The sequence below is a fragment of the Ambystoma mexicanum genome, chromosome 3p, assembly GCF_040938575.1.
Source record: "Ambystoma mexicanum isolate Mex_15411 chromosome 3p, UKY_AmexF1_1, whole genome shotgun sequence".
Classification (NCBI taxonomy): Eukaryota; Metazoa; Chordata; class Amphibia; order Caudata; family Ambystomatidae; genus Ambystoma; species Ambystoma mexicanum.
The window spans coordinates 1,185,374,859-1,185,401,663 of NC_090925.1; the positions used below are offsets into that span (position 1 = coordinate 1,185,374,859).

At 46.2% G+C, this 26,805-nt stretch overlaps 1 protein-coding gene across 2 annotated transcripts in view; it reads left to right on the forward strand.

The window, feature by feature from the left end:
- The window catches only part of LOC138579862 (uncharacterized), a 513,147-nt gene that overhangs the window by 251,883 nt on the left and 234,459 nt on the right, over positions 1-26,805 (forward strand). For both annotated transcript variants that reach the window (XM_069650089.1, XM_069650090.1), the window contains one exon: positions 19,395-19,565. In XM_069650089.1, the coding sequence (XP_069506190.1) occupies positions 19,395-19,565 (171 nt within the window). The remainder of the gene's footprint in view (positions 1-19,394; positions 19,566-26,805) is intronic.

Consider the following 26,805-nt stretch of genomic DNA (forward strand, 5'->3'; position numbering starts at 1 on the left):
GAGGCGAAGTTGGTGCAATCAAAATTGGTGAAGGTCGCAGCAGCGGTAGCGGGACTCCCACTCATACGGGAGGGAGAGGAAGGAGAGGAGGGGCAAATAGCAATACAAGGAAGAATAGCAGCGAATTGGGCAGGACAAGGGCAACGACAGTGGACAGAGCAGGAGCAGAACGGCGGTCCAACGTGGCAAGAGTGGGCCCCAAGAGGAGGAAGAGGTGGGTACAGGGGGCGAAGAGGAGGACAAGGGTATGGAGGAATGGGAGGAAATGGGTGGCAGGGTCCCAGAGGTCCACAGGGGAGCTGTTGGAATTGTGGGAGATGGGGGCATTACTCAAGGGAATGTAGGAGCAGACAAAACAACGGTTTCCAAGAGATAGAACAGTACGGACACCCCCATCCAGGAAGCCCCTACGGCCTCCCCATGGGACAATACCAGCAACCAGACAATGTAGTACAAAGGAGTAACGCACAACTACACGGACATCAATACCGAACACAAACCAGCCCACAGAATAATGACAATGTGCACTACACGCCTGGTAATACTTTCGCCACAGGAGCTAATGGGGCACCAGCCCCCGCACCTTACAGTGGAGTGTCAGTAGTTTCGGGGAATATTTTCGATCAAGGGGGGGCAATGAGACACCCCGCATAGGACAGCCCACAGAGAGCACTTGCGTGTCCAGTACTGTCTACGACCCACAATGCATCAGAGGAACCATTGATAGGAGCGCAGATAGGAGACAAGCAATTCATATTCATGGTGGATTCGGGAGCGGAGAAATCATGCATTAGAGAGGGCCGGTTCCCGTTATCTAATAGAACGTTAGAGACGCAGGGGTTCTCTGGGGCTGTAATTGAAGTTCCTTACACAGAGGTATTGGATGTGACAGTGGGGGGTAAAACAGTGAAAGCACCCTTGCTGTACTATGAAAACTCTCCCATCAACTTACTGGGGAGAGATCTCTTGAGCAAACTAAACATGACCATATCATTCACAGGGAGCGGCATCGTATGTTCAACGCCAGGCATATGCCCCCTCCGTATATTAGCAGTAATACACGGCCACACAACAATAAAAGAGATCAGAGGGGTACCAAGAAATGAGGAGATGTTTGTTGAAGGCATGAGAACATTGGCTCTCATAGTACCAGAACTAAAAAGGGTGGAGTGGAGAATACCAGCAGAATTCCTTTTTCGTCCCATAGCAAGCCCTGACACTGCTCTTGGGGAAGTACTATCATTGGATTTGCATGCAATACATGTATCAGCAAACAGAATATGCGTGATTGGTATTGACATGGAAGGGTGTGAGTGGCGGACAGTATTGTGTACAAATGCAAATATCCCCCTGAGAGAGCTCTCGGACGAGGAGCTATTTTCTGACACTGAGGGAGATGGTGAAGTAGTGATGGAACTGGCAATGCCCTGCGACATCGTAGTTACAGCCAGACAAACTAAAGTTGAACTAATGGCGGTAGTAGGAGCACCGCATACATTTTTTGATGAAGACATGAGTTCAGTACCCGCTAACTTATGGACTAATGGCCCCCACGATGTAGGGTTGCTACATGAAGTTCAGCCTGTGGTGATAAAAGTAAAACAAGGAGCAATACTACCCCGGGTGAAACAATATCCACTGTCGCGAGAAGCAGAAGAAGGGATCAGAGAGACAATAGAAGCACTGCTAGCACAGGGTATAATAGTGCCCTCAAACTCCCCATGCAACACATGCATTTACCCAATCAAAAAAGCGAAGGGGGGTTCATGGAGGATGATACAAGATTTACGCCCATTGAACGATGTGGTAATGAAGGAGTTCCCTTTAGTCCCGAACCCGGCGACAATACTGTGCAACATTCCAAAAATAGCATCACACTTCACAGTAATTGACTTAAAAAATGCATTCTTTTCGATTCCCTTGGCAGAAGAGAGCAGGTACTTGACAGCATTTACATTGGGAGGAAGGAGGTTCGAACACTGCAGACTACCACAAGGATATTGCGAGAGCCCAAGCATATTTAACAGGGTACTACATGAAGATCTGGGGAATTTGTCTGTAGAAAGCACAGTGATTCAGTACGTTGATGATTTATTGGTTTGTGCACAGGCTGAGGAAGAATGCAGACAGGACTCGATAACACTGTTGACATTATTGGCAAATAAGGGGTACAAGGTGGACAAGGGGAAGTTACAATACTGTCTGACGGAGGTCCTATACTTGGGTCAGTTGATATCAAAGGATGGCAAGCGAATTATACCAGACAGGGCACAGGCGATTAGAACAATTGGGGAGCCCAAAACAGTAAAAGAGATGCAGAAATTTCTGGGTATGTGTAACTATTGCCGAGCATGGATATTGGACTATGCGGCGTACACAAGGCCCTTGCTACAGGCACTGAAAGAAGCACAACAGGAACACAAACACATAGAATGGACAGAGGTGATGAACACAGCATTTAACTCACTAAAAGAGCTGATATCAAGCGCTCCAGTACTAGCAAACCCAGATTATGGGCGCGAATTCTTCTTATTTTCACACTGCAAAGGAACATTGATGACAGCAGTACTGACACAGAAAACATCTTTAGGGCACAAACCACTCGCTTACTATAGCGGCACCCTAGACGCAGTAATGCAAGGTCATTTCGCGTGCGAGCAATCCCTAGCTGCAGCCGCGTTCGCAATTGAAAAAAGTGCCACGATAGTAATGGGCTGCCCGGTGACACTGTTCGTGGAACACTCACTTTTTGCAATATTAGAGCGAACAAAGAGCACATTGACAACACAACGCGCCACAGCATATGAGATAATACTGTCCAGCGCTAACATCCATATAGTAAGATGTAAAACAGTGAACCCAGCCACATTCATCACAGAGGCATGCACCATAGAGGACATGCAAAACCACAACTGCGCCACGTACACAGGTGACGAAAGTAAGGATCAAGTGATTTTTGAAAATGCCCTGACCGAGGGTGAGGTGTATTTTGTGGACGGGTCAGCATCAATAGACATGGAGACAGGAGAAAAGCATGTGGGTATGGCAGTGGTACGATTAGAGGAAGATGAATATGAGATACTAGTACAACACCGCCTCCCATCACACTATTCAGCGCAAGCAGCAGAACTAATAGCGCTAATAGAAGCATTGCATGCCGCCAAGGGGTGCGCAGTGACCATATATACAGACTCAGCATACATGACAACAACAGTTCACGGCGGGTTGGCCCGGTGGGGGCGGAGAGGGTTCCGACGAGCAGACGGAACGCCAGTCCAGCATGCAGAATTATTGAAAGAACTGATTGAGGCCCTGCAAGACCCCACGGCAGTGGCCATCGTAAAATGTCAAGCTCATACCACCAATACAGATTTTGTATCTTTGGGGAACGCGGCAGCAGACGCCGCTGCCAAAGCAGCTTCATATCTACAAAAAGGTGAAATAGGAGAGTACATGTTGCACCACACAGCAAGCCAAGAAGTCCCCACAGGATACAACATGATGTCCACACAGGAGATAATAGAGCTGCAAGAGGGAGCTAGTGCAGAGGAAAAATTGCTGTGGACTAAGAGAGGATGCAGCAAATCACCGACTGATTTATTGTGGCGACAAGAGAGTTCAGGAAAAGTGGTAATGCCAATCACGCTGTTAGAAATAGCATTTCAACAATTACACTTTCCTGCACACAACACAAAGAAACACATAATGGCAGAGATACAAGAAGATTGGTTTACACCTTGCCTCCAGGAACACGTCACAAGGTTAGCTCTAGAATGCACGACATGTCAAATTTACAACTCAGGTATGACATTGCGTACACTAAGGGGTACGATACCAAAACCAAGTGGCCCATTCAGAGAGCTCCACATTGATTATGTAGACATGGGAGAAAGGTGTAACGGGGCTCGATACATGATTGTGGTTGTATGTCCATTTTCGAGGTGGGTGGAGGCAGGCCCTTGTGCCCGCCCTGACGCGAAGGGCGCCGCGAAGTTCCTAGTGCGGGAAGTGTTTCCGCGCTGGGGAATTTGCGACGTTATTCGCTCAGATAACGGGACGCATTTTGTTAATGAACTCTTTAAAGAAGTGACTACATTATTGGGAATAAAGCACAAATTATGTTCGATTTATCATCCTCAAAGTAATGGCGTCGTAGAAAAGATAAACGGCCTGTTAAAAAGCAGATTATCAAAACTTTGTTTTTCCCTTAAAAAGACTTGGATGTACTGCCTGCCTTTGGCCTTGTTTGAGCTACGAAACCAGCCAAGTAAGGATCACCATTTGTCCCCGCACGAGATCGTCACGGGAAGAAGAATGCACACAGCGCATTCGCCTCTCCGTGAGCGTTCTGATGCACACAGAAGCGCAGCCATATTGGGGGAGGAGTTCACAGAATACCTGCGAAAATTGACACGGGCAGCGCGCGTAATTTCAAAGCAACTAGCCCCCCCCTCGACAAGAGAGGAGGGGAACGCGACTGAACCAAACGGTTTGCCTGAAAAACCACTACAGCTAATGCCTGGGGACCTTATATATGTTAGAAGTTTTGTGCGGAGGTGGAACGCACCACGCTTCCATGGCCCCTATGAGGTAGTGTTTTGCACGCCTACAGCAGTAAAGGTTAAGGGCCTGCGATATTGGGTGCATTTGACAGATGTACGTAAAGCTTACAGCGCTGCGGAGAGTGAGGTGCAGGATGAGGCACAGGCAACAGCGGACGATGAAGTTGTGCGGAATGAATGATTTGAATTTCGTGTGCTTCATGAGATGAACAGTGAACACAATTAGCGCGCAACAAATGTCCTGGACTAAAACATGTACACATGTATATGTAAATTTTCTTTTTACAATTTTTGAAAGTTTTGCGTGGGGTTCTTTTTTTTCCCTTCCTGTACTATTTAAGATGTTTTTTATTATTGTTGTTTTTAGAAATGTCATGTTTTTTTGTTATTATTTATATATATATATAGTAAGTTACAAATAATATTGACTGAAAGCTACCTTGTCTGTCAACAAACCCCCTTCCTCACCCAACCCTATATTTTATCACCGAAACGTTACAATGTGGAAATGCTTACATGTTTGTATTTAATGAACTTTTGTGTCTCAAACAGGATTTATCATGGCATCGAATGGGCAGCCTGCAACTAATAGATATGTTAGATTTAGAGAAATGTTAGTGGCTAGATTAACATATTCATTTGAATGTGGTTTATCAATGTGTGCTATCGTGTTCTTCATCTCAATGTTTTGTCTGGTGTTACACTGGATTATAGCGTTCATCTCTACCGAGATGAACGAGGGGGGAGGGGGGAACAACACCACCCTTGCTCCTGGAACGAAAACAATTCCGACTGTAGGTATCAAAGAAGGTGATTTCTTGATCTGGGATGGATCACACTTTGTGTGGGGATACTATACTACACCACCCACTGCTGTCCTCTCACAATGGAGAACCAAAAATGTAGATAATGACACAATGTCCCAACCTGGAACATACAACAACCACACGATCCCTCCCGCCCCAATTTCAAACAACGATCTCTTGTTTATTAATGAGGATGGAAAAGTGATTATGATGACAGAACACACGTCCCTATATGAAGAATTAGAAAAGGGGGGTGGGAGGGAGGAAGGGGGGCCTGGTTCTTCACCTCCTATAACGAGAAGGTACAGAAGAAGGGAGAAAAGTAGGCGGAGAAGAGAGACTGGTGGAAAAGGGTATGATGAGTATTATGGGCTAGGGTTAGACAAAATGGAAGACCCACGACACCCTCACCAAGCAAATAAATGGTATGCAGATATGAGCACAACAGCTAAACAAACAACCAATGAGAGCTGTTATGTCTGCTCACTTATCCCCCATGCATCAGGCACACCTAAAGTATTGTTGCCACGAGAATTGCCCATTGTGGATGCCCAATGTCTCCTTCATCTCACGCTGTGTAGAATAAAGAACACTTTCCAAGCACACGATGTCTCTTTCAGAATGGTACAGAACAACAAAACGTGCTATTCGCAAGCGTCTGGAGTGATCTGCCTTAAAGAACCTTTCTTTGCAATACAAGGGACACTGTTTTCCGAAAACAAATGGAAAGACGAAGAAGTGCTGTGCAAGGCAGAAGCGCTGAAAGGTGTCCAACCGGACAAGTTGCGGTGGATGGAAAGAACGTGCTTGCCAATATGGAAAGAACACATCCCTAAACTAACATGGGTAACAGCGATGGAGAAACCCTTCAAGCTACAAAGTGAAATACAAAACGAACTATGTTTCAAGGGAGAAGGAAAAATGGCAATGGGAACGAACACGAACTGTAACAAAACTCTCACCATCCCGGATATGAAAAAAGGGACAGCAGCATTAATGGACACCTACTGGGTATGCGGAAACCAGGCGTACCTGCACCTTCCCCAATCATGGAGTGGTAGCTGCTCAATGGCCACCTTGCACTCGACACTAATGGTGATTCCAGAAAGCCATATTGACAGAAGTAACATGATGAAAGGAGGCTTGAACCAGAATGCAGCTTCTCCAACTACACAAGCGCACCTTTATGTCCTGTCCTCCGGGGGGAAGGAAGAAGAGCTCTCAAGAAACAAGCGAGCCTCGAACTACATATCACAAGCATCATCTGATTTATTGGCACAGATCCCAGACAAGTATCGCCTGTTCAGCTCCGTGGAAACATTCTTTGCTTCACTAGTGTCCAGTGTCCAAGCAAGAGCAAATGCAAAATGGCTCCAGATCACACGGTGGGAACTGATCCAGTTGGCCAATGACACTGAAGAAGGGTTCAACATAATAAAGGTGGAACTACGAGCTCTGCGACTAATGACCATGCAGAACAGGTATGTTCTAGACCTGTTGACAGCTATCGATGGAGGTGTTTGCCGAAAAATAGGAAGTGCGTGCTGCACGTTCGTACCTTCTGAAGACGCAGAAAATGGGTCCCTGTCCCACGTTATTGAAGCAGTACATAACCTGGGCGAGAAGATGAAAATGGAAGGTGGAGCTGAGGATAGCTCGTGGTTCGACAATATCTTCTCCTGGGTTCCCTCATGGCTTGGAGTGACAATGAAGTTCCTGATACCAATAGTGGTGATCATCCTTGTGATGTTCTGCCTGTGCCAGGTGGGCCTCCGATGTTGTGCTAATGCAGTCCCTAACGGTGCAATGATGATGGTGACAATGGGCAACTCCGGTGGTACAATTAAAGCAACACAAGAAGTACACGTGCAGACAGGAACAGACAACACCCCCAGGTACCAGTTAGTGCCTATGTGCCGTGACAAGTACATAGTAGATAAGCTATGGCACACCACGATTAAAGAACCACGAGACGTAGAACTGGAATGGTATGAGGAGGTCTGGGTAGATCTGGAAGAGACCGGCGACTGTATATATTTGACATGTACACCAGACGAGTATGCTAGGAGAGGTGAGAGCTTAAGGGGGGTGTGCAGAGCATGGATGCCTATAAAAGGAACCCCTGCATGGGATGGTGCAGTGTTAGAAGAACAAGAATGTAGAAGATTAGAAGAGCTAAAGAAATTCGTTACTTTAAGTAACGAAAGGGGGGAAATGTAGGGGAGGAATGGCCACGAGGCCCTCCTCACCTACAGCTCCCTCCCCAGGTGAGGACCATGGCTCGGTGGGAGCACCCTCATGCCACCCGGGCCCAGGTGGAGGGGGGTTCACCCGCCGACGACATTGCCCACACGCACCCTGTCTTTGCATTTACCGAAACTTAAGTTAGGCCTAGACGCCATCGTGCACAGCAAACATGGTGTGAGTTCAGCACACTGTAACGAGGCCCCCACCTTTGGAGGGCCTTTCATGCATCTCTGCCGCCTCAGCAGCCCTGGCAGATCCGCTGCGAGCGCGTTCCCATGAGAAAGTCGGAGATGAGCTAAACCCGAGATGCCAACACGGCAACATTATATTAGTAACAATGTGATATTGCACCCCGTATGACCCAGACCGCAAGGCCGGGGCAACGGGGAAAAAAGCTGAAGCATCACTATCTGAAGAAGGTAGAAAATAGTTCAAGTATTGGTGTTAATGAACTACCTCTGTTTAAAATGTGAACGAACCATAAAAATGTAACGTTATATGATATCCCTCCAGGTCTGGACTAATGCTGCTATAACCACGGAGAAAGATGTTGACCAAACGTGTAACCTCTATTTGTAAAAGTGTTTTTCAATAGTATGTAGAAACTTGAACTCATATATGTTTTGAATCACCCAAAGCGGCGGGCATCAATCTCTGTAGGCCATAACCTAGATATCCCTCGTATAACGTCTAATGTACATACAATACGCACACAATGTAGTGAACATAATGTTAGGTAATGAAAAGGTACTGGAACCGACTGTATTAAAGAAATGTGTAACGAAAATGAAATATATATATATATATATGTGTGTCTGAATAACGTTAAAATGAGGCAGAACAGTATAAAACTTCTGCATTCACTGATCAGCAACGCACGAGGAAAATACCTTTGTGAGTATATGCAAGGTCATTCCCTCTCCCACCCCACCAAGCCTGCCAGATAAAAAAGCTAAGACTTGTGCTGCGCTCCCTCACCTCCCCCAACCAAGCTGGCGTTACTTCAGAGAGTCAGAGGCCCCGGCGCCGCAACCAAGGCCACAGCCCGCCACCTGTGTTATTTACAGCACGGTAATAAACCCACGGATGAACCCACTGATCTACCAGCACCCTCTCATAAATCCCCACGAACCCCCCCAAGAATCCTGACCCCGTGTAAGGACGACCCCCATCATTGGGACAAGACACAGAGACCCATCTATATAATAACTTCTAACGCAGCAGACAGACATGTATCACTCGGCCCAGGTCCCAGAGCCCCGTCCCGTGACCTAAAATACCGGTCAATAAGACTCAGGTAAATCTCACCCCAACCAACAACCACCAGACCTCTCACGAGGTGCATTCCTCATGTGTTGCGTTTATTTTATAAGATAAGCTACGGAACAATTTATTAGTGAACGTAAATGTCATTTTCTGAATAACTGCAGTGTGCATGGCCTAGGGCAACTAAGACAGGAAAGGTATTCATCATTGTCACAGGCTGCCCCAGCGCACCAACACCGCACGGATGACCTCAAGCCGGCCTGCCAGGCCCAACCCAACCCACGAGGCTGACCAGTGACGTCGTCTTGCCAAGACCAACCATGCTGCAGCAACACCTATAGTTAGTCGACGATACCCAATCCCAATTAACTTGTGCCCCCTATAGTGTTTAGGTGTTGATGACGTTTTCTGTATTAGAAATACGCCTGTCTTTGCTATTGTCAGACAGAGCGCTCTCGTAGGTTGCAGAGTTCTTTGCATGCCTTATCCTTGGATAAACTCCCACTTACGCTCACCCGCACTCTGTCTTGGTCTTATTCCCACTACGGGAGAGTCCCTTATTGTCTCTCATTGCGGGGAGGATCGTGCTGAATTGGGGGCGCTTCCTTTCACTCCTGCATGTCAACTAGATCTACCCATTTAATTCTCAAAGCTACATTCCTGCTTTTCTTAAGATTTATAATGACTGCGGGTTCTACATGTACAATGTCACTGCACTTTACCAAGAACCCTAACAAAGAAGCGACCAAGCTGCAGTTCTTTGGCTTTTATACAGTGCCACAGGTTCCTCTTGGAGGAGATCGGGTTCTTAAAGGTTACTTTCATCCTACATCTTTACAATGGGTGCACTCAAGATTGGTGACTTCAATCAAGATGTACCCATGTCCCTTTTTTGAGTGATTGTTGCACTTTTGCTGACATTTGAAATTGAGTGCATGATTAAAGTGTCATGCCAAAATGATAGGTGTCCAGTGGTAATTTTGACGATATGCAGTGTCAAGATGCTACTTTCAGTGCACTATGCAAGCCCTTTTATGAAATACATTGCCTCCTGAACTAAGCCTCAAATGCACCATGCAAACCGTTCCTTTGCAGGCACATGGCAACTGGTGAACTAGCAAAAGTCACACTTGGAAGTCGTAAGCAAATAACAGAGCAGGAGGCCTAAGAGTCTGCGTCACAGCCCGCTCTCTTTGGAACTCGCTAGCTTCTTATATCAGAAACGAACTTTCCTACCTAACCTTTAAAAAAACTTGTGAAAACCTGGCTCTTCAACAAATATGATTAATGTCTATTTTTTTTTTTACTTGTGTATAATCAAAAGAAAATTGATTTTTACAAGAAGAAGAAGGCAAATTGAGATCACTGTTCTAGTAATCAGATGAGTCACGTATTTACGTGTGCAACTGAGTGCTTACGAGCTGCCGAAAATCGTTGTGGAGTTGCCGACAATGAGAAGAAAGTTTTATTCTTGGCTGAAAAAGGAGAAAAAGTCCAGAGGTACGAAGCTTAACTTTGGCTTTAGCATTGATTTGTAGGCTGTTGCGGGATTGTTTTGATGGCATTTATCTTTGTGAATGCTGCTTCCATTAGCTTGGCTGCAGCCACCGACCATCTGGCTATTTTACTTGTATGCTTATTGGCTACTTCTGCACCCACTGCATTCCTCTACTGTACAAATGCTGTCTCACCTCCGGGGTTGGGCGTTACACAAAAGTGATAAATAAATAAATAAAAATAAATACACGAACACTGTGCAAGCACTTTTCTTAAACTGAGCATGGAAGGTGTCCTCCATGCACACAGAGCAGTAGGCTTCAATCTGCTACTACCCGAGGTATGAGAAACACCAACTAACTGGCAATCATCCAGCGACCTTGCATATAGCAAGCTATGCACTCTTTGAGGTCTAGGGATGCACAGGAAGAGTCACAATGGGTAGTATCCTCCATGTAAAATACAATAATCCAGGCTATGGGTTCACAGTGAATGCGCTCGCCTATTCTCCCCCGCTAGTCCCCCCTGTTTTACGTGCTGTTAATGTTCTTTGGATCACCTCAAGCACCCATACATTTAATATAATTCCAAGTTCTTGGAGCACAATATTGTGTGCATCAATGGGTTCTTGCAACCAGGAAACAGAAAAACAAACAATGGTTGTCACAAAAAAAACAAGGGTGGGTTGTAATGCAGTGTGAGTCTTTCCTAAAGATTGTGTGAACAATTCATTGATACTTTATTGATTCCACTTTAAATATTTGTATTCGCATGAGTGAAGTAACTGGTCAGTGTTCCCACTGTAGACACTGCACAGCAATTCGTGGTTCACATTGTCTTCAAGTTGGTGATTTTATCATTCACATGCAACGTGTAGTTTATATCTATGGTGGAACATAGATATACATTATTAAAACATAATAATCGATCAGTGTTGAATTGACATGCAAGATATTGAGTTGTACAACATGTAAGTATTCTTTTTATGTTTAGAGGACAATGGAGTGTCTTCAAAGGGGAAATGGCCGCCCAGTAGCTATGATAAAAATAGCCCTTTTTGATTATTTTTTGTTTTGTTTTGTTATAGCTTGGAAACGTCTTGCTCTGGGTAGAAGATTTGAATTGAAGGGCTGCATCACCCTACCACCCCGTTCCTCTGTGCCATTACTTCTATGCACTAAAAATGTTAGCTGTGACAAACCATCGCTGTTAGGTCTGAGGGGTGCAATCCGTTGTTCTTCTGTTCATTTTCCTGGAGAGGAGTTGTGTTTAAATAAATATGTTCATCATTTAAACGCATTGTGTCGCTGTGACTCATGGACTCCTGGGGCCAGATTAGCGAAACTTTGCACCGGTGCAAGTGCAAAGTTATACAGTATTAGCGCTAGAGCAATGTTTGCCCAATTTTTTAAAACACTGAGATATATTAGAAAACTATTGCTCCATGACAAGTGCAGTTTGGCATGGTATAAGCACTAGTGCAAAAATTGCTATGGTGCAAAAACGATACGTTTTCGATTAGTTTTTTCAGCAGGCCAAAGGTTGCCCTAGTGCTAATACCATTCTGTATTAGCACTAGGGCAAACGCTGCCCTGTTGCAATAATGCAATGAAAATGTATCTTTTTCGTCCTAGGGCATTTTTTACCCTGGTGCTTTACCATGCCAAACTGCATTTGTCATGGTGCAATGGTTTTCTGATATGTCCCAGTGTTTTTAGAAATAGGGCAAACTTTGCCCTCTTGCTAATACAGTGCAATTTTGTACTTCCACCGGTGCAAAGTTTCTGTAATCTGGCCCCTATCTGCCATTGTCGCATTATAGAACACTCACAGTATTTCGCATTCTGTGCTTTCTGTTCTACGTTGCAGCGCGCCTCTATCTTATTGCTCTGGGACTTGCCTCCCCATCTGAAATCCAAGAGGATGCCTTGATAGAAAGATAGGATATTTGTAATCACATAGGAGATTGAAAAAAACAAATAGTCTACTTGAATTGTTTTTTTTGCTGTGTATTTCTATTGCAATTGTGACCATCGTTTTTATGCAATTGTAATTGGTTTTAGCGAGTCCGAGTTAGCCGGCAATGTCTAATGATGGGCACATGAATAAATAAATAAAACAGACGCTTCAATAATATTGTAAATATATGTTTGCTTAAAACCAGCACAAATTCTGCAGATAGGGACAGCAGAGACCAGTGCTGTGCTTTTTCTTTTTACTGGTGTCAGTGTGCATCACAGTGCTGCTGGTCTTTCATCATATATGGTTAAAATGAATAGTAATAAAAACCTCTGATGTTCAGTGAACAAACTTTCTTAAAGGGACATAATAATAATAATGTTTTTCTTATATAGCGATACACACCCATAGGTATCAGAGCGTAGAAATAGCAGAAGCCATTATTATCCCACTGATTGGTACACAGAGGAAAGGCTGCAGTAACCCCTTAAGGCAGGAACCCGGAGTGGAGCAGGGGGGTTCAAGCAAGAAGGGTGTGGGCACCCCTTAATCCCAGAAATGGAGATTGAAGAGAAGATTTGCTAAAACCTACAGTTGGTGGTGGAGACCCATCCACGTCTATTGACAAGAAATGGTTCCCTTAAAAATGTAGGTGTTCAAACTCTTGTGAATCACATCAAGCATTTTCTCTTTATCGTGTTTCAGACTATGGACCCGTGAAATGGAAGCCAGCTTGAAACTGAGGAAGCACATTTTTTGTGTCAGACTCAGTTCCGTTAATAGAGACTGTTTTACACAAAATGCGTGTGCAAACTCTTTGTGAGTTGCCCCTCACTATCCTGACAAATGGTGTCAGAAGAGAGAGTTGAATCCATGCCTCCAGTGAGAGCATTCGGGTGGTCAGCGACTCCACAATGGCACAAGTGCCCACAAAAGCCATCCGCAACTCAGCTGGGATGGATCTATTCAGCAATGACCAGGTCGACATTAAATGATCCAGTTTCCCCAGGTCTGAAAGTAGGGCTACCAGAGGGGACCTTTTCAAAGATAATTCCCGAAGCCTGCCTAGCTGTAAAGGATGGAAGGCCTAAAAACACTTTGAAATCCTGCCAGACCTGCAGGTCAAGCAACTTAGTTTAACTTCTTTACCTAAAAGAAATGAATTCAACCCATGAACTTGATGGCATAATATGTTCTCGATTGAAACAACAAGCAGCAATGTCAATGTACCTTTTCAATATTCCCCTCCTCTTGGACACAATGCAAAACAATTTCCTAAAGCCGAAGTGCATACAAGATCCCCTACGCGTGAAGTACAATTAAGCAAGGTTGATATGAGGGCTTTCACACTTTTGGGCAATAGGATTAGCTTACAGTGTGCAGTAGCTGGCTGGTCCAAGTTCGATTTAGAATGTGTCTAAAAGTTAGCATTTGAGTTAGGGCTAAAACAAATGATCCCATACAGACTGGACCATCAGCCATGACCAATGGTAGGCTTACAGTGTGAGTTAGTGTGTGGACTGATTAAAAAAAAGGAGAACTGAATACTGAAGGATGTTACCAGAAAGAATATGGCTGGCTGCAACCTGGTGTGGAATTAGATTAATATGAGTGACAGTGATTGTGTTTAATTAGAGAACAAATCCTGTGCACCCCACAACGCAGCCATTGACTAATAATCTGGCTCTTGTCACACAACAATGGTGGCAAAGGTGTACAGAAGGGGCTACTGCCATCTGCCTACTAACGGCTCAGCATACACTAATGAAAATTGGTTAGCAGGGCTATTCATGTCTAGAAATGAACTCAGAGATGGCTGTCTCCAAGATATCTATACTGGAAGGGCAACAATTTATGTATGTATTTTGAGGCTCAATATTGTGTGACTTGCCTTATTCTTCGCGAGGACAGGGGCTAGGTTTGTTGTAACCACAACACCCAGTGCTACTACAGGCACTGGGCTCCAGTGCATCTGTCCCATGTGCCAAAACCCCCACTTCTGATGACTCCTGTCAAGAATGTACAACAGGGGCCCATGTGTCAGATGTCTGTGTCCAAGTTGCATTGTCTTTACCAAATCCTCAGATTTCTTACATTCTCTTTGTACCTCCAATGGAAGCTCAACTGGCCACCCTCTGTGTCCCTCCTCCCCACAATCAGTGGGTAGGGTTGATCTGGAGCTTGAGGTCAAAGCTGTTGATCTTGGATTGCCGGAAGCTGAGATTTCCACTCCGTCCCACTCAGGATCTGAAGGATTCCACCTAGACGGGCACCGGCAGCTGTGTCCAGCAAGCCTTTGCCCTCCATGGGCATATCTGGTCTCACACTCAAGCCACATCTTGAGCTTCAAACTCTACCAGCCCCTTGACACACAATCAAAAAGCCATCAAACAACTCCATAATGGACAATATGTTCATTTTGCAAACCCCTTGCAATGCTTGTCTTCCGCAATAACAGAGATGGGGCTGCCGATACTGGATGATTTTTGGTTCAAGCTTATAAATTCCAAATATACATACATCTCTAGAGAATCATTTTCTGACTACTTGTCAAGGCTATAACAAGATACATTTCCAAAATCTAATGAATAGCTTTGCCAAGAATAGTATCCAGAAAGTTAATGCTTGGACATTGAGGGTTCTGACGTGGGATATTTTGATATACTGGCTGATGTAATGTCCGATATTTATTGTATCACACCAGTTCTAGAGCTCATGACTATCTTGTTTTGTGCTAACTATTTAAAGGTCTCAATCAATGATCCTCTGTGATCTGTTCTTAGCGAAAGCAGAAGTATGCTGACTCCCAGGCAGGTACACATGTTGGTACTCAGCACACTTTCATCTGAGAGCTGCTGCAGAGCCCATCCCTCAAAACGCCATCCCCAACAAGCTTGACTAACAGACAGCCACAAGTTGATTTCCAGGCAATTTGAATTAACCTGGTGCACTTCTGCCATCTAGAGGTCAGTCACAGACAGTTCAGTTAATGCATTAAAACATTTCAGAAGTGCACTCGGCCACGGGTTGAGTACCATGAAAATGGCAATTAATCGTCCTAAAAAGTGCTCAATTGCTGGTGGTCGAGTGGATTTCGTGTTGCCTGTATGGCAAAGATGTGGTGGCAAGAATGGTGTATACAAACTACTGAGAGGCCAAATAAGTCATTTTGTTGAATTATGATTCAGAAACTTTTTTTTAGTGCAGGAAGGGTATCCCATAGCACATCTAATCAGTGAAGTACACCCTTCTACACTGCCAGAGGAAGGTAAAGAATTACACGAGCCAGAATGATGAGCAGCAGGGTGTGTATCCTCCTAAATAGCTCACAGCCCATTGGGAAAATCTGGGCTAGTTTGGTTCCAAGGAAAATGCAGTTCCATACTTCAGGATGACTGAGTTGCTCATTTTAGCCCCTGAGTTTGTTACAGCCTTCTCTCCACCTATACTGCAAGGCCATCATATCAGTCAAAAGGAGGAACCAAGTCATTGAGAAAAGGGGGCTGCTTCATCAGAGAATGGATAATGGAAAATGGGAAGGGGAAACTGGCATTAGCTGTTGGTATAACTACAATTCCAAAAGGTGGTTTTTGACGCCTTGCACTACAAACTATCAGCTGGAAAAGAAGGGGTAGCAAATACCAAAGAACATGTCCTAATTAGTCCTCTTTGGGTCAGGGATATACCAACAAATTAAAGAGTACTATCTAGCATGCAGTGTTTGCCAAAACACATCCTGTCAGGATGTAAATAAGGCTCCTTTAAAGCCCCTTGAATGAGGCTCCCTGAGCATTGGATTGAAATTAAATGATATTTTATTTATATCGCGCTCATACACAGGTGTTTCAGAGCGCGACCAGGCAAAGGGAGAGGAACAGGGGAGAACAAAAAAACAACGATCTTACTAGGCCCGTGACATTAACAGCATGCAAGGGAATTGGAAAAGGGGAAAAGTGCAAGGAAGGGGGGAGAAGTGGAAAGTGCGGAACAGAGGAGAGAACAGAATAAATCTTAATAAGTACAATCAATAAATAATAAAAGTGCTAAACAATGGTAGAGCACCCAGTAAGTGGCAAGTGCTAGGTTAGTCAGAATACGGTATATCTGATAGTGCAGAAGAAAAGTTGCTGGGGGACTGTATGGATACAGATACAGACCCCAGTGGAAGTGGTGGCCCGGAGGCAGTGCAGGAGGGTGGCAGGGTGAGCAGGTACTTGGGCCCAAAGGACATAGGGCATTGATGTCATGGACCTATAACCTCCTCAAAGGAAGGCAATTGCTACGTCCTAGACAAAATAGTTTATGCCACCTAACATCACAAGGACTTCACTTTGAAATCCAACACAACTCATAACAACTTGAAACATCCAGTATGTTATTTTACATGGGCGGAATTCCAGATGGAGATTCTTACCAACTAGGAAACTCCCTTTGTTTCCAAATCTTTGACAGAATTGAAAGCCATATTACAAATAAGCACTTCACAAAACTCTGTCTATCACCCCCAGCAGATGGGCTAACAGAGCGCTTTAATCAGACCCTCAGGAAATTGGTCTCAGAGGATGCCTGGAATTGGATGAAAAATTACTGTTTGCCTTCTACGTGGTATGGAAGAATCCAAAGCCTCCACAGGAATATTACCTTTTGAAATAGTCTATGGAAGGGAACCCTTATTTATTCTGGTAAATACAGCACAAGATGGAAAAAATGGCAGGAAAAATAAACTACAGGCCTGCAGATTAGCCTGGGCTAGTCCACTATGCGAGAAAAAAAAAGCTTTGCATATGGGAACTGGAACACAAACAGATCAAACCGATCAAGCCAATCAGCGTTTCAAATTCCGGACCCCAAGTCAAGTCTAAAACCTTGCAGCTTCAATGCCTCGACCACTTGGTATGTTATGGCTGCTCGGGTTCCTGAGTCCACCACTGTATGCCGCCAAACATCACTGGGGTCTTCCAGCGACATCCACAAACATCCAGGAGCACCGACCATCACACCGTCGCCAGAGATGACTGTTGTGATGCTAATACAGAGACACGTTGAATACAAGTATATTCCTTTACCAGCTTCCAAATAGTGGAAACTCCTAGGCTCCCATAGGTTTGTGCACAGAGCTGGAGTCCAAACCCAGCATCAACATACACCACCAGGGCATCTCGAATCAGACTAGAAAGGTTTCTGAAGGCAAACCTGTTCCGTGGAAGGGTAGACTCTGATCTCAAGGGCCAAACCCATTGTGGGAGGAGATAGATGCCCGTAGCATGGCAGAAAAGAGGAGCAGGATCATAGGAGGAAAGGTAAGGTGACAAAGAAGGATGGCGTCAGAACCGATGCAAGGGAGATGACAGACATTCAAAACATCTGCAACTGAAAGAAGAAATGGTGTGTGGATGCCTTAAGATGGGAAGCCTGAGAGGATTAAGGAAGATGTGAGTGGGAACCACTTAACACCGGAAACCAGGAGTCTAGTCTGAGGGCATTATGGAAGAAGGGTGTGAGAATCCCTTACATCCAGTACAGGAACCTGAAGAGAAGATGTGTTACTATGTACAGTCTGTGGTGAAGCAGCACCAATTGACAGAAGCCTGGTCACTTAAGACATTGTGAACCACGTCAAGGACTTCTTTTATTTTTTGTATTTGAAGTGTATGGGTTTCCCTTCACCCGCTGACAAGATGTAACTAACTTATGCAAGTGACAACTAACACTTTCAATGATTCAAGACTTCTGCTTTTTGCCACCGTGTAAACCTGTTAGGGAAGGGAGCACACACACAGATTTGAATTCATTCGATTGGGAAAGGAGGCGCACCCATCCAATGTTTTTGCTGCACTCCCGCAGGAAAGGGGCAAACACACTCAATGGGCCTCATTACGAGTTTGGATGCAGCCATGACGCTTTGAGCGGCATGGCTACCCCCATACCAGGTACTGGGTCTGGGTTCCAGGAATAGGGAATTACCGGGCCATGCCGACTTTGGCGGGCCCGGTAATTCCCATTCTCGGTACGCAGGCCCGGTACATTCCCATTCACATTTGGGCCCCCATAGGGCTCAATGGGAATGGGGAGGATGCTAATAACGGGCCCATTAATGACTGGTCTGGCCAGGCATCCTGAGCGGGACCCGCTGCAGACCTTGTGATGCGGCAGCCCGTAATGAACGGTGCCGGTCCCTTACCGGCACTGTTCGTTACGGGTTTTATGCACTCGTTGTAATGAGGCCCAATGTTGCTGAATTCCCACAAGGGAGGTGGTGCATAGATAAAATGTCTGCTGCAGTTCTGCAGAGAAAGGGGCACACACAAAGTTAGATTTACCCCGCAGGAAGGCTGGTGTGTGTGCATACAATGGTTGATGCACCTCACATTGAAGGGTTTGAAACGTTTTGATTCATTCCAGCAGGCAAGTGGGTGAAAGCAAATAATTCTTGCCGCACTCCAGTCGGGAAGGAATTGTGTTCACACACCGTTTTCGCTGCAGTCTTGCAAGGTAGGGGGCACACTGACACAAATGTTGCTACACTTCACCAAGGAAGAAGGCACACACACACACACGCACACACACACTTTTTGCTGTGCTCCCACCGGGAAGACATTCTGTGCACACAGTTTTTTCTGCACTCCCAGAAGAGAAGGAAACATCCACCTAATGCTTCCAGCACAACCCAGCGAAGGGGCCACACACAGTATTCTTGCTGTCCTTTCAGATGGAAGGCTGCACACAGACACGCACACATTGTTCTGCATTTCTCCCGGAAAGCGGACAGACAGACGTGATTTTTGCTGCAACATTCTTTATATTGTTGTCAATATAGCATGATAGAGCAGAGCACTGGATGTGTTTGCTCCCAACAGCTTTCTTAACATATGTACTTAATATGTCAAATTATGGGATGCTAAGGTTCTCAAACCGATGTATTGATTTGTGGAGTGGTGCCCTTAATTTATAATTCGTAAATATGTTGTTAGCAATATTTATAGTAAGAAGCTTAGTATTCTGACAAATGCAGTCCATCAAAAGCGAACACACATGACCTTGTTTCCGTTGGTTGCAGGTCTCTGAAGCTGAGCAAAATGTGCGTTTTATAATGGTCCAATCGAAAGGGAGTGACATCAGCACAGACGCATTTGAAACCCTTCTCTGTAATGTCTACTTTGACGATCAACCAGCTTTTCAGCCTTTAATAATGGACAGTGATGAAAAGGAAGAGTTTGATTCTGGAAAGGTAAAAAGTTCTGTGTTTACTTTAAGACATGTTCAAATGAATGAAGAGTGGCGCTTAGTGAAAGGTTGTATCCTTAACACATATCTTTAGACATTGGACACTGTACTGTAATAACCTTGAGGCTAGCAATGGGCTGGTAACTGGGGGGCTACAGCATTTTTGCTGCACTCCCATAGGGAAGCGTGCAAACATGAACATGTTGTTGAACTCCTGCCAGGAGGGGTCACATGCACATAATGGTGGCTGCACTCCTGCAGGCTAAGGGGCTCCGAAAAAGAATGTTAGCATGCCTCTTTAATGTGCTTCCATGGCGAAAGGGTTGCGCACACAATTTGTACTGCCCTACTCCAGGAAGGGGGGTGCACAGATACAATTTTACTGCAGTCTTGCAGGGAAGGGGGCACACAAACATGTTGTTGTACTTCCACAGGGTAGAAGGCACACATGCACAATTTTTGCTACAGTCCCGCAGAAAAGGGTACATGCACGCACTGTTTGCTCTACGACTCTGTGAATGAGGGCAGACACACAATTTAGGTTTCCCTTTCATAGGGAAATCTGCAAACAGTCACACACAATTGTGTCTGCACTCCTACTGGGAAAGCAGTGCAGGCACACACTTTATGCTGCATTCCCCTCCAAAGATAAGGGAGTGCACATAAAATGGCTGCTGCACTTACAGAGGGAATGGGGCACACAGATACAATGGGAAACGTACGAAATATTTGCCCCCAGTACTGCGCCCCCGCATTGACTCTCGACTTTCAGTGCGCACAAAATCCCAACTCCCATTAATGAGCCCAAGCAAAGCATGTGTTGCGGGGGTGTCCCTCGCTCCTCTTGGGCGCAGTAACAGGAGTCAGGGTGGTGGGGGTCTCCCCTGCTTACCATAATGGTAAGCAGGGGATAAGAAGTTAAAAAAAAATATAAAACAAATTACAAACGGACCCTGCGGCGTCAGCTGGAGGAATTGACACCGCAGGGTCAGAAGAGAGACGTGTCGCCGAAAAGGTAAATGGATAGGGGGCAGGTGGGTATGGGTATGCAGGGCACAGTGATCTATTTGATCACTGCGCCGCGCCATAGTGGGAGTTGGCAATTTAATAGTCGACATTATGGCCGGCGCAGTGATCACATAGATTCATACAAAGTATACACCACTCTCAGGAGACATGAGCCCAAAATGGATAGAGGAGTTGCTTGATGAATTCACTTTCAACCCTGAGCGGAGTACCTTCACATGGTGGCGCTTATTGAAAAACATTACTACTAACTTGCATCAAGGAATGCTGCACTGCTGCCAGAGGGTGCAGTATGATATGAAATGATATGGCATTCATAACACGCCTATACACAAGTGTTTCAAGGCGCGAAGAGGCAAGGGAGGGGGAACAGAGGGAAGACAGAGACAACAATCTTACTAGGCCAGGTGTCATTCAGATCGCGTAAGTGCATTGGACGGCGGAAGGGGAAAAGTGCAGTGGGGGAGGGGGAGGGGACAGTGCAGTACATGGGATAAATAGAATAAATAAAACAATACTTAAAAAATATGGCCAGCTGGTGGCAAGTGCAAGAGTAAGTGCAGACATGAGGTGTCAAGTGCTGGAAGGGGGACTGTAGGAATACAGAAAACAGTCCCCAAGTGCGGGGGCTGCCAGGGAAGCAGTGCAGGTGTGCAACTGGCTGGGGAAGTAACCTGGGTTTGAGATCAGAGGGTGGCCGGGTAACCAGTGCAGTTTCAGTTTCAGACAGGACACATGAAGAAGCAACACATTTTGAACAAAACTGGAAATGCTGCTCGTAGAGTCAGTGTTGCCACTGTCTTTTCTCCCTGTGACTCTGACACTGGAATCAACATCCCCAAGTTTGGGACAGAGTGGACGGTAAAGGAATAAAGCTGTGATACCATTTCGCTAGTGGTGGGCTTTAAGGTACAGTTTTTGAGGGAATAAAAGTATCATATATTTCCCAACTAACCCTACCAAAATAACAGCACAGCGAGTGGCTTAGGAGAGGACAGGGCCATGCCACGCAGGGAATGGGTTGAAGAGATATGACCCTTCTGTCAACTTGCATGCAATGCCCAACACTCTCTGCTGTCAAGACCATAGGAAACCACAACATATGTAATACAATGGATTTTATTCAAGAAAAAGTCTCCACTTTACATCTTTGATGAATAAATTAAAGTGAATCAGAACATTATTCCCAAGTGCAAATACATTTTGTACTTGTGTCTCATTTTGCTTAGTACCTCTATGCCCTAACCTCAATAGCTCTTTTAAAAGGATAGAAAGAAGAAGAGAGAAAAATAGACAACATATCCCTATTAACATATTTTTCATATTTGGCCAGCTATTTTCTTGAGCTTTCTCCATGTCAGCTCTAGCCTTTGTTCTGTTATGCACAACGGGTCTGACTTTCATCCTGGATTTCCCTCTAATGTCAATTGATATACTCAAATTTGGTTGCTTAGTCCGATGGTGGAGATGATTTTGTTGATCAGAGTTGAGGTGCTGTGCAAGTCAGTGGGCCCTATTACGAGTTCAGCGGTAACCCGCTGGTGCTACCGGTGGGTGACCGCCAAACCGGTAACACCATTTCGCCCACCTGAGATCCCGGTGCCACTGGGACATTACAAGTCCTGGCAGCACCGAATATCAGGCGGCGGAAAGTGTAAGTCCCCATACCCATGGAAGCACAGGCACTGTTGCTAATGGAGTTGAGTTGGAGAGTGGCGGTATGGGAAGGGTGCTGGTACAGTGCGACTGGCACCCTTTCCAGACCACCACACTTGTAATGAGGCCCAGTTAGATGTCTCTGGGCACAATGATTCTTGAGCTTTACCGCAGTTGGGGTCACTTGCTCCACTTTATGCAGACCCGTAAACTTGGGCATGTGCCATTTGATAATGTTCTGCCTTGCGTAAACTCTATTGTCACAATGTAGTTGAAAAGGTACCTCTGTCGTACCTTGCTGATCCGCCAGGGCCCATCTAGCAGCAATTCTATTTATCTGTGAAGAAATTACCTTTACCCAGATTGACATGCTCTTGAGATAAACATCAAATTCATTCCCTAGTAGCTCTGTACTGTAATGAGTGTCTGACACTGTTTGTGAGGGTACTGCTCGGGCTAACATTCTCCTGCTTCTTACCACCTCATGGGATGTGAAGTGGTGGTCTTGATGGGTTGATTTCGCAAGCTAAAGAAGGCCAGGGCCAGGCAGTGCAATCAGCTCCTATTTAGGGTGTCACATAATTTGGCCAGTTTTGATATCAGGAGACAATTTAGTCTCTCTACTATTCCATTTGCTTGTGGGTTGTAAGCTGTACACAGCTTGTGCCTGGTTCCTAATAATCGAGTTACCTCTGCCAGAAAATAATTTACAAAATGTGGACCATCATCAGACCTCAGTGTCTCACAGATGCCCCTTCTAGGGAATACTTCCCTAACTACGAATCTTGCAGCAGATTTAGTCTCTGTATTGGCACATGGCCCTGCCTCTATACAGTGGGAATATGGGCATACTACCACTAGTACATACCTGTAAGTGTTGAAATGATTCACCATATCTATGAACTCTATGTGGAGCTCCTTGAATGGCTCTGTGGTGTGGGGCAGTGTTCCCTTCAATGGGCCTCATTACAAGTTTGGCGGTAGCCTTGACGGTAAAACCGGCAGACTGCCAATAAACTTGCAAATTTTCCCGGCACCCACGAATGGGCAATTACCAGGCCATTACGCCACTGCCCCCCCCCCCCCGGACCCAGTAATTGGCCATTTGCAGGCACCAGAAATAAATGCTCCCCATTCCCATTTGAGCCCCATAGGGCTCAATGGGGAGGTCGGATGTAATGTACCGGCACCATTCAGAATGGTGCCGGTGCATCCGACCTGCTCTGCTTGCAGGTGCCAGTATGCCCGCCAGGCCAGCCCTGGCAGGCAGAAGGCACCCGCGTGCAGAACTCGTAGTTTTCCGGTCCGGTAACAAAGGTACCAGCAAGCTTACCGGTACCATTGTTACCAGACTGGCAAACTTATAATGAGGCCCAATTTCTTGAGTGTGTGTTCTGGATGACATTTGTGACATGTAGTGCAGTTGGCTACAAATTTGTCAATGGGTTGAGCCAGATTTGGCATAAACCAGTCCTCACTAATGTCAGCAGCAATGTGCTGCGTAGTTGCATGCATGCTCTCCCTCCTATTCTATGGTGCTCTCTATCTCGCCTATCTTTTCTAACTGCTTCTCCATTGACCATCCTGCTCTCCTCACTAAATCTGGTAGGAAAAAGTTTGAAAAGGACATCCTGGTCTCCAACCCAGGCCTCCCTATAGCTGACACCTACATCATTGCCTCCTCCAAGGAAACTCTCACCGACATCCTCTTTGTCGTGCCTTCACCTGACCTATGGACCCTTCATATGGTCTCTGTGCTTGCTCCTTTCTCCTCTTCTCCCATTAATGGTGGCACCCGTTGGGATGTCCTCTTGGCCTCCTTCCACTACTCTAAGGCCAACATTAATGTCTACTCTAATGGGACCGTCTTGGCCCAAGGCCGTCAGGCCAACCTTCACATCTTTGATAGATGCTTCCCGCGCCTCACCAACTTCCTTTCTTCTCGCGCTGTCCACCCTCCTCTGTCCTCAGCTACCTTGCCTTTCCCCTCCCTCCCTGCCCCCGCTCGTGCTCCTTCTTCACCTCCGCAGGGCGTACCTCTGATCTGCACCCCTCCCCAGAAGTCCTTCAAGGATGGCAACCTTCTCCACATTGCCACTCTTAACTCTCGCTCTGCTGTCAAACATTCCTCTTATATCTGTCGCCTTCTTGAAGAACTGGACCTTGATGTTCTCGGTCTCACTGAAACATGGTTCAGGGCCAGCTCTGTCACCAGCTTTGACACACTCCTACCTGTTGGCTACAAGTTGCCCAGGCCCAACCGTGCTGGCAGGGGTGTTGCCCTTATCTTCCCTGAGTGGATTCCTGCCTCTGTCACTCCTACGCAGACCTACTCCTCTTTTGAATGCCTTGTCTGCCGACTCCCTCTCTCTCCTAGCCATTCCCTTACTGTGGCTGCTATCTATCGGCCACCCGGTCAGATTTCCTCCATCCTCTCCGAGTCGGCGGACCTCTCCTCCTCACTCTTGGCCTCAACCACTCAACTCCTCTTTCTTGGAGAATTTAACATCCACCTGGATGCCTCCTGTCCTCCCTCTGGACACTTTTGCGACCTCTGCGACTCTCTCTCACTCTCTATTCTCCCGTCTGGGCCGACTCATTCTGCAGGGCACACTCTTGATGCTCTGATCTCTTCTGACCTTCCCCTCTCTGTCCCTCTTTCCACTCCTCTCTCCTGGAGTGATCACTTTCTCCTATCCTCCCACCTCACCCTGCCTACCCCTCATGCAAAGCCACCTTCATCACTGCCACCCTCCTTCTCGGTCATCCGACCCATGAAGCACGTGTCAGTTGAGGCTTTCACCGCCACCTTCTCATCCCCCCTCCTCCTTCGGCTGACTCAGCCCTCTCCACTCTCCACTCTGCTATATCTGATACTCTTCATATCCTTGCCCCTGTCATGAGAATCCGCCTGAAGCCCAAAGCCAAATGTAACTCCTGGTATGACTCGGATCTCGTCACCCTAAAACGCAAGTGCAGAGTGGCAGAGAGGAAATGGCATTCATGTTCATCCTCTGACAAACTGGCCTGCCGCCTTCTCCAAAGGCAATACCAGCTCTCGGTTCTCACCAAGAATAGAGCCCTTAACCAAGGCTGCATCTCTGCGGCATCTAACAACTCGGCTGAACTCTTTAAAATCTGCAAGGAACTGCCCAACCCTGCTGCAGTCTCTACCTCTACTCTCCCCTCCCAGGCCCTCTGCACAGCACTGGCTTCTCACTTCATTTAAAAAACTCAGGACATCCTGTCCTCACTCTCCTCCTACCACCTCCCTCTCTCTATTCCCTGCTCTTCCTCTGGCCCTTCTGCAGCCACCCCTCCTCCCTCCTTCTCTGCCTTTCCCCTTTTCTCTGCTGACAAGGTTTCCAGACAAGTCTGATCTATGAAAGTCTTGTCAAAACAGGTTCACCCCTGTTCCTCCAAAACTATCAAGGACCATATTGAATCCCTGCCTCCTGCCCTGGCTGACTTCTGCAATTACTCCTCCGCCTCTGGAGTCTTCCCATCCCCCCTTAAGCACTCCCTTGTGCACCCTCTTCTTAAGAAACCCTCTTCCGACCCCTCCTGCCCAGCTAACTATCGCCCAATCTCCATCACTCCCCTCTTGGGCAAATTCCTGGAGAAACTGGCCATCTCCCAGCTTAATCTCCATGCTGAATCTGTTGGTTGTCTTCATGACCATCAGTCTGGCTTCAGAGCTGCCACAAGCACGGAAACTGCTCTCCTGAACATCTGTGAAGACCTGCTCTCCAACCTTGACTCTAACACTCCGTGTGTTCTCATTTTGCTTGATCTCTCTTCTGCCTTTGATACTGTCAACCATGCCTTCCTGCTCAACCGTCTCCGTGATAACCTAGGTATCACTGGTCAGGCTTTGGCGTGGCTGACCTCTTTCCTCTCCAATCAACCCTTCCAGGTCTCACTGGGGTCCTTCCTCTCTGACATCTTTTTCTCTACCTGTGGTGTCCCCCAGGGATCTAACCTCTCTCCCTGGCTGTTCAACCAATATCTGGCACTCCTTGCCCACTGCATCGCCGCTCTCTGCCCCAACTTTCAGTGCTATGCAGATGATACCCAGCTCATTTTCAGGCTACCCTCGGCCTCCTCCTTGCCTTCCTTCATCTATGACTGTCTGTCTGCTATCCAGGAATGGTGTGCCGTCAATTACCTCTGCCTTAATGCCAGTAAGACTATATGAAATGATATGGCATTCATGACACGCCTATACACAAGTGTTTCAAGGCGCGAAGAGGCAAGGGAGGGGGAACAGAGGGAAGACAGAGACAACAATCTTACTAGGCCAGGTGTCATTCAGATCGCGTAAGTGCATTGGACGGCGGAAGGGGAAAAGTGCAGTGGGGGAGGGGGAGGGGACAGTGCAGTACATGGGATAAATAGAATAAATAAAACAATACTTAAAAAATATGGCCAGCTGGTGGCAAGTGCAAGAGTAAGTGCAGACATGAGGTGTCAAGTGCTGGAAGGGGGACTGTAGGAATACAGAAAACAGTCCCCAAGTGCGGGGGCTGCCAGGGAAGCAGTGCAGGTGTGCAACTGGCTGG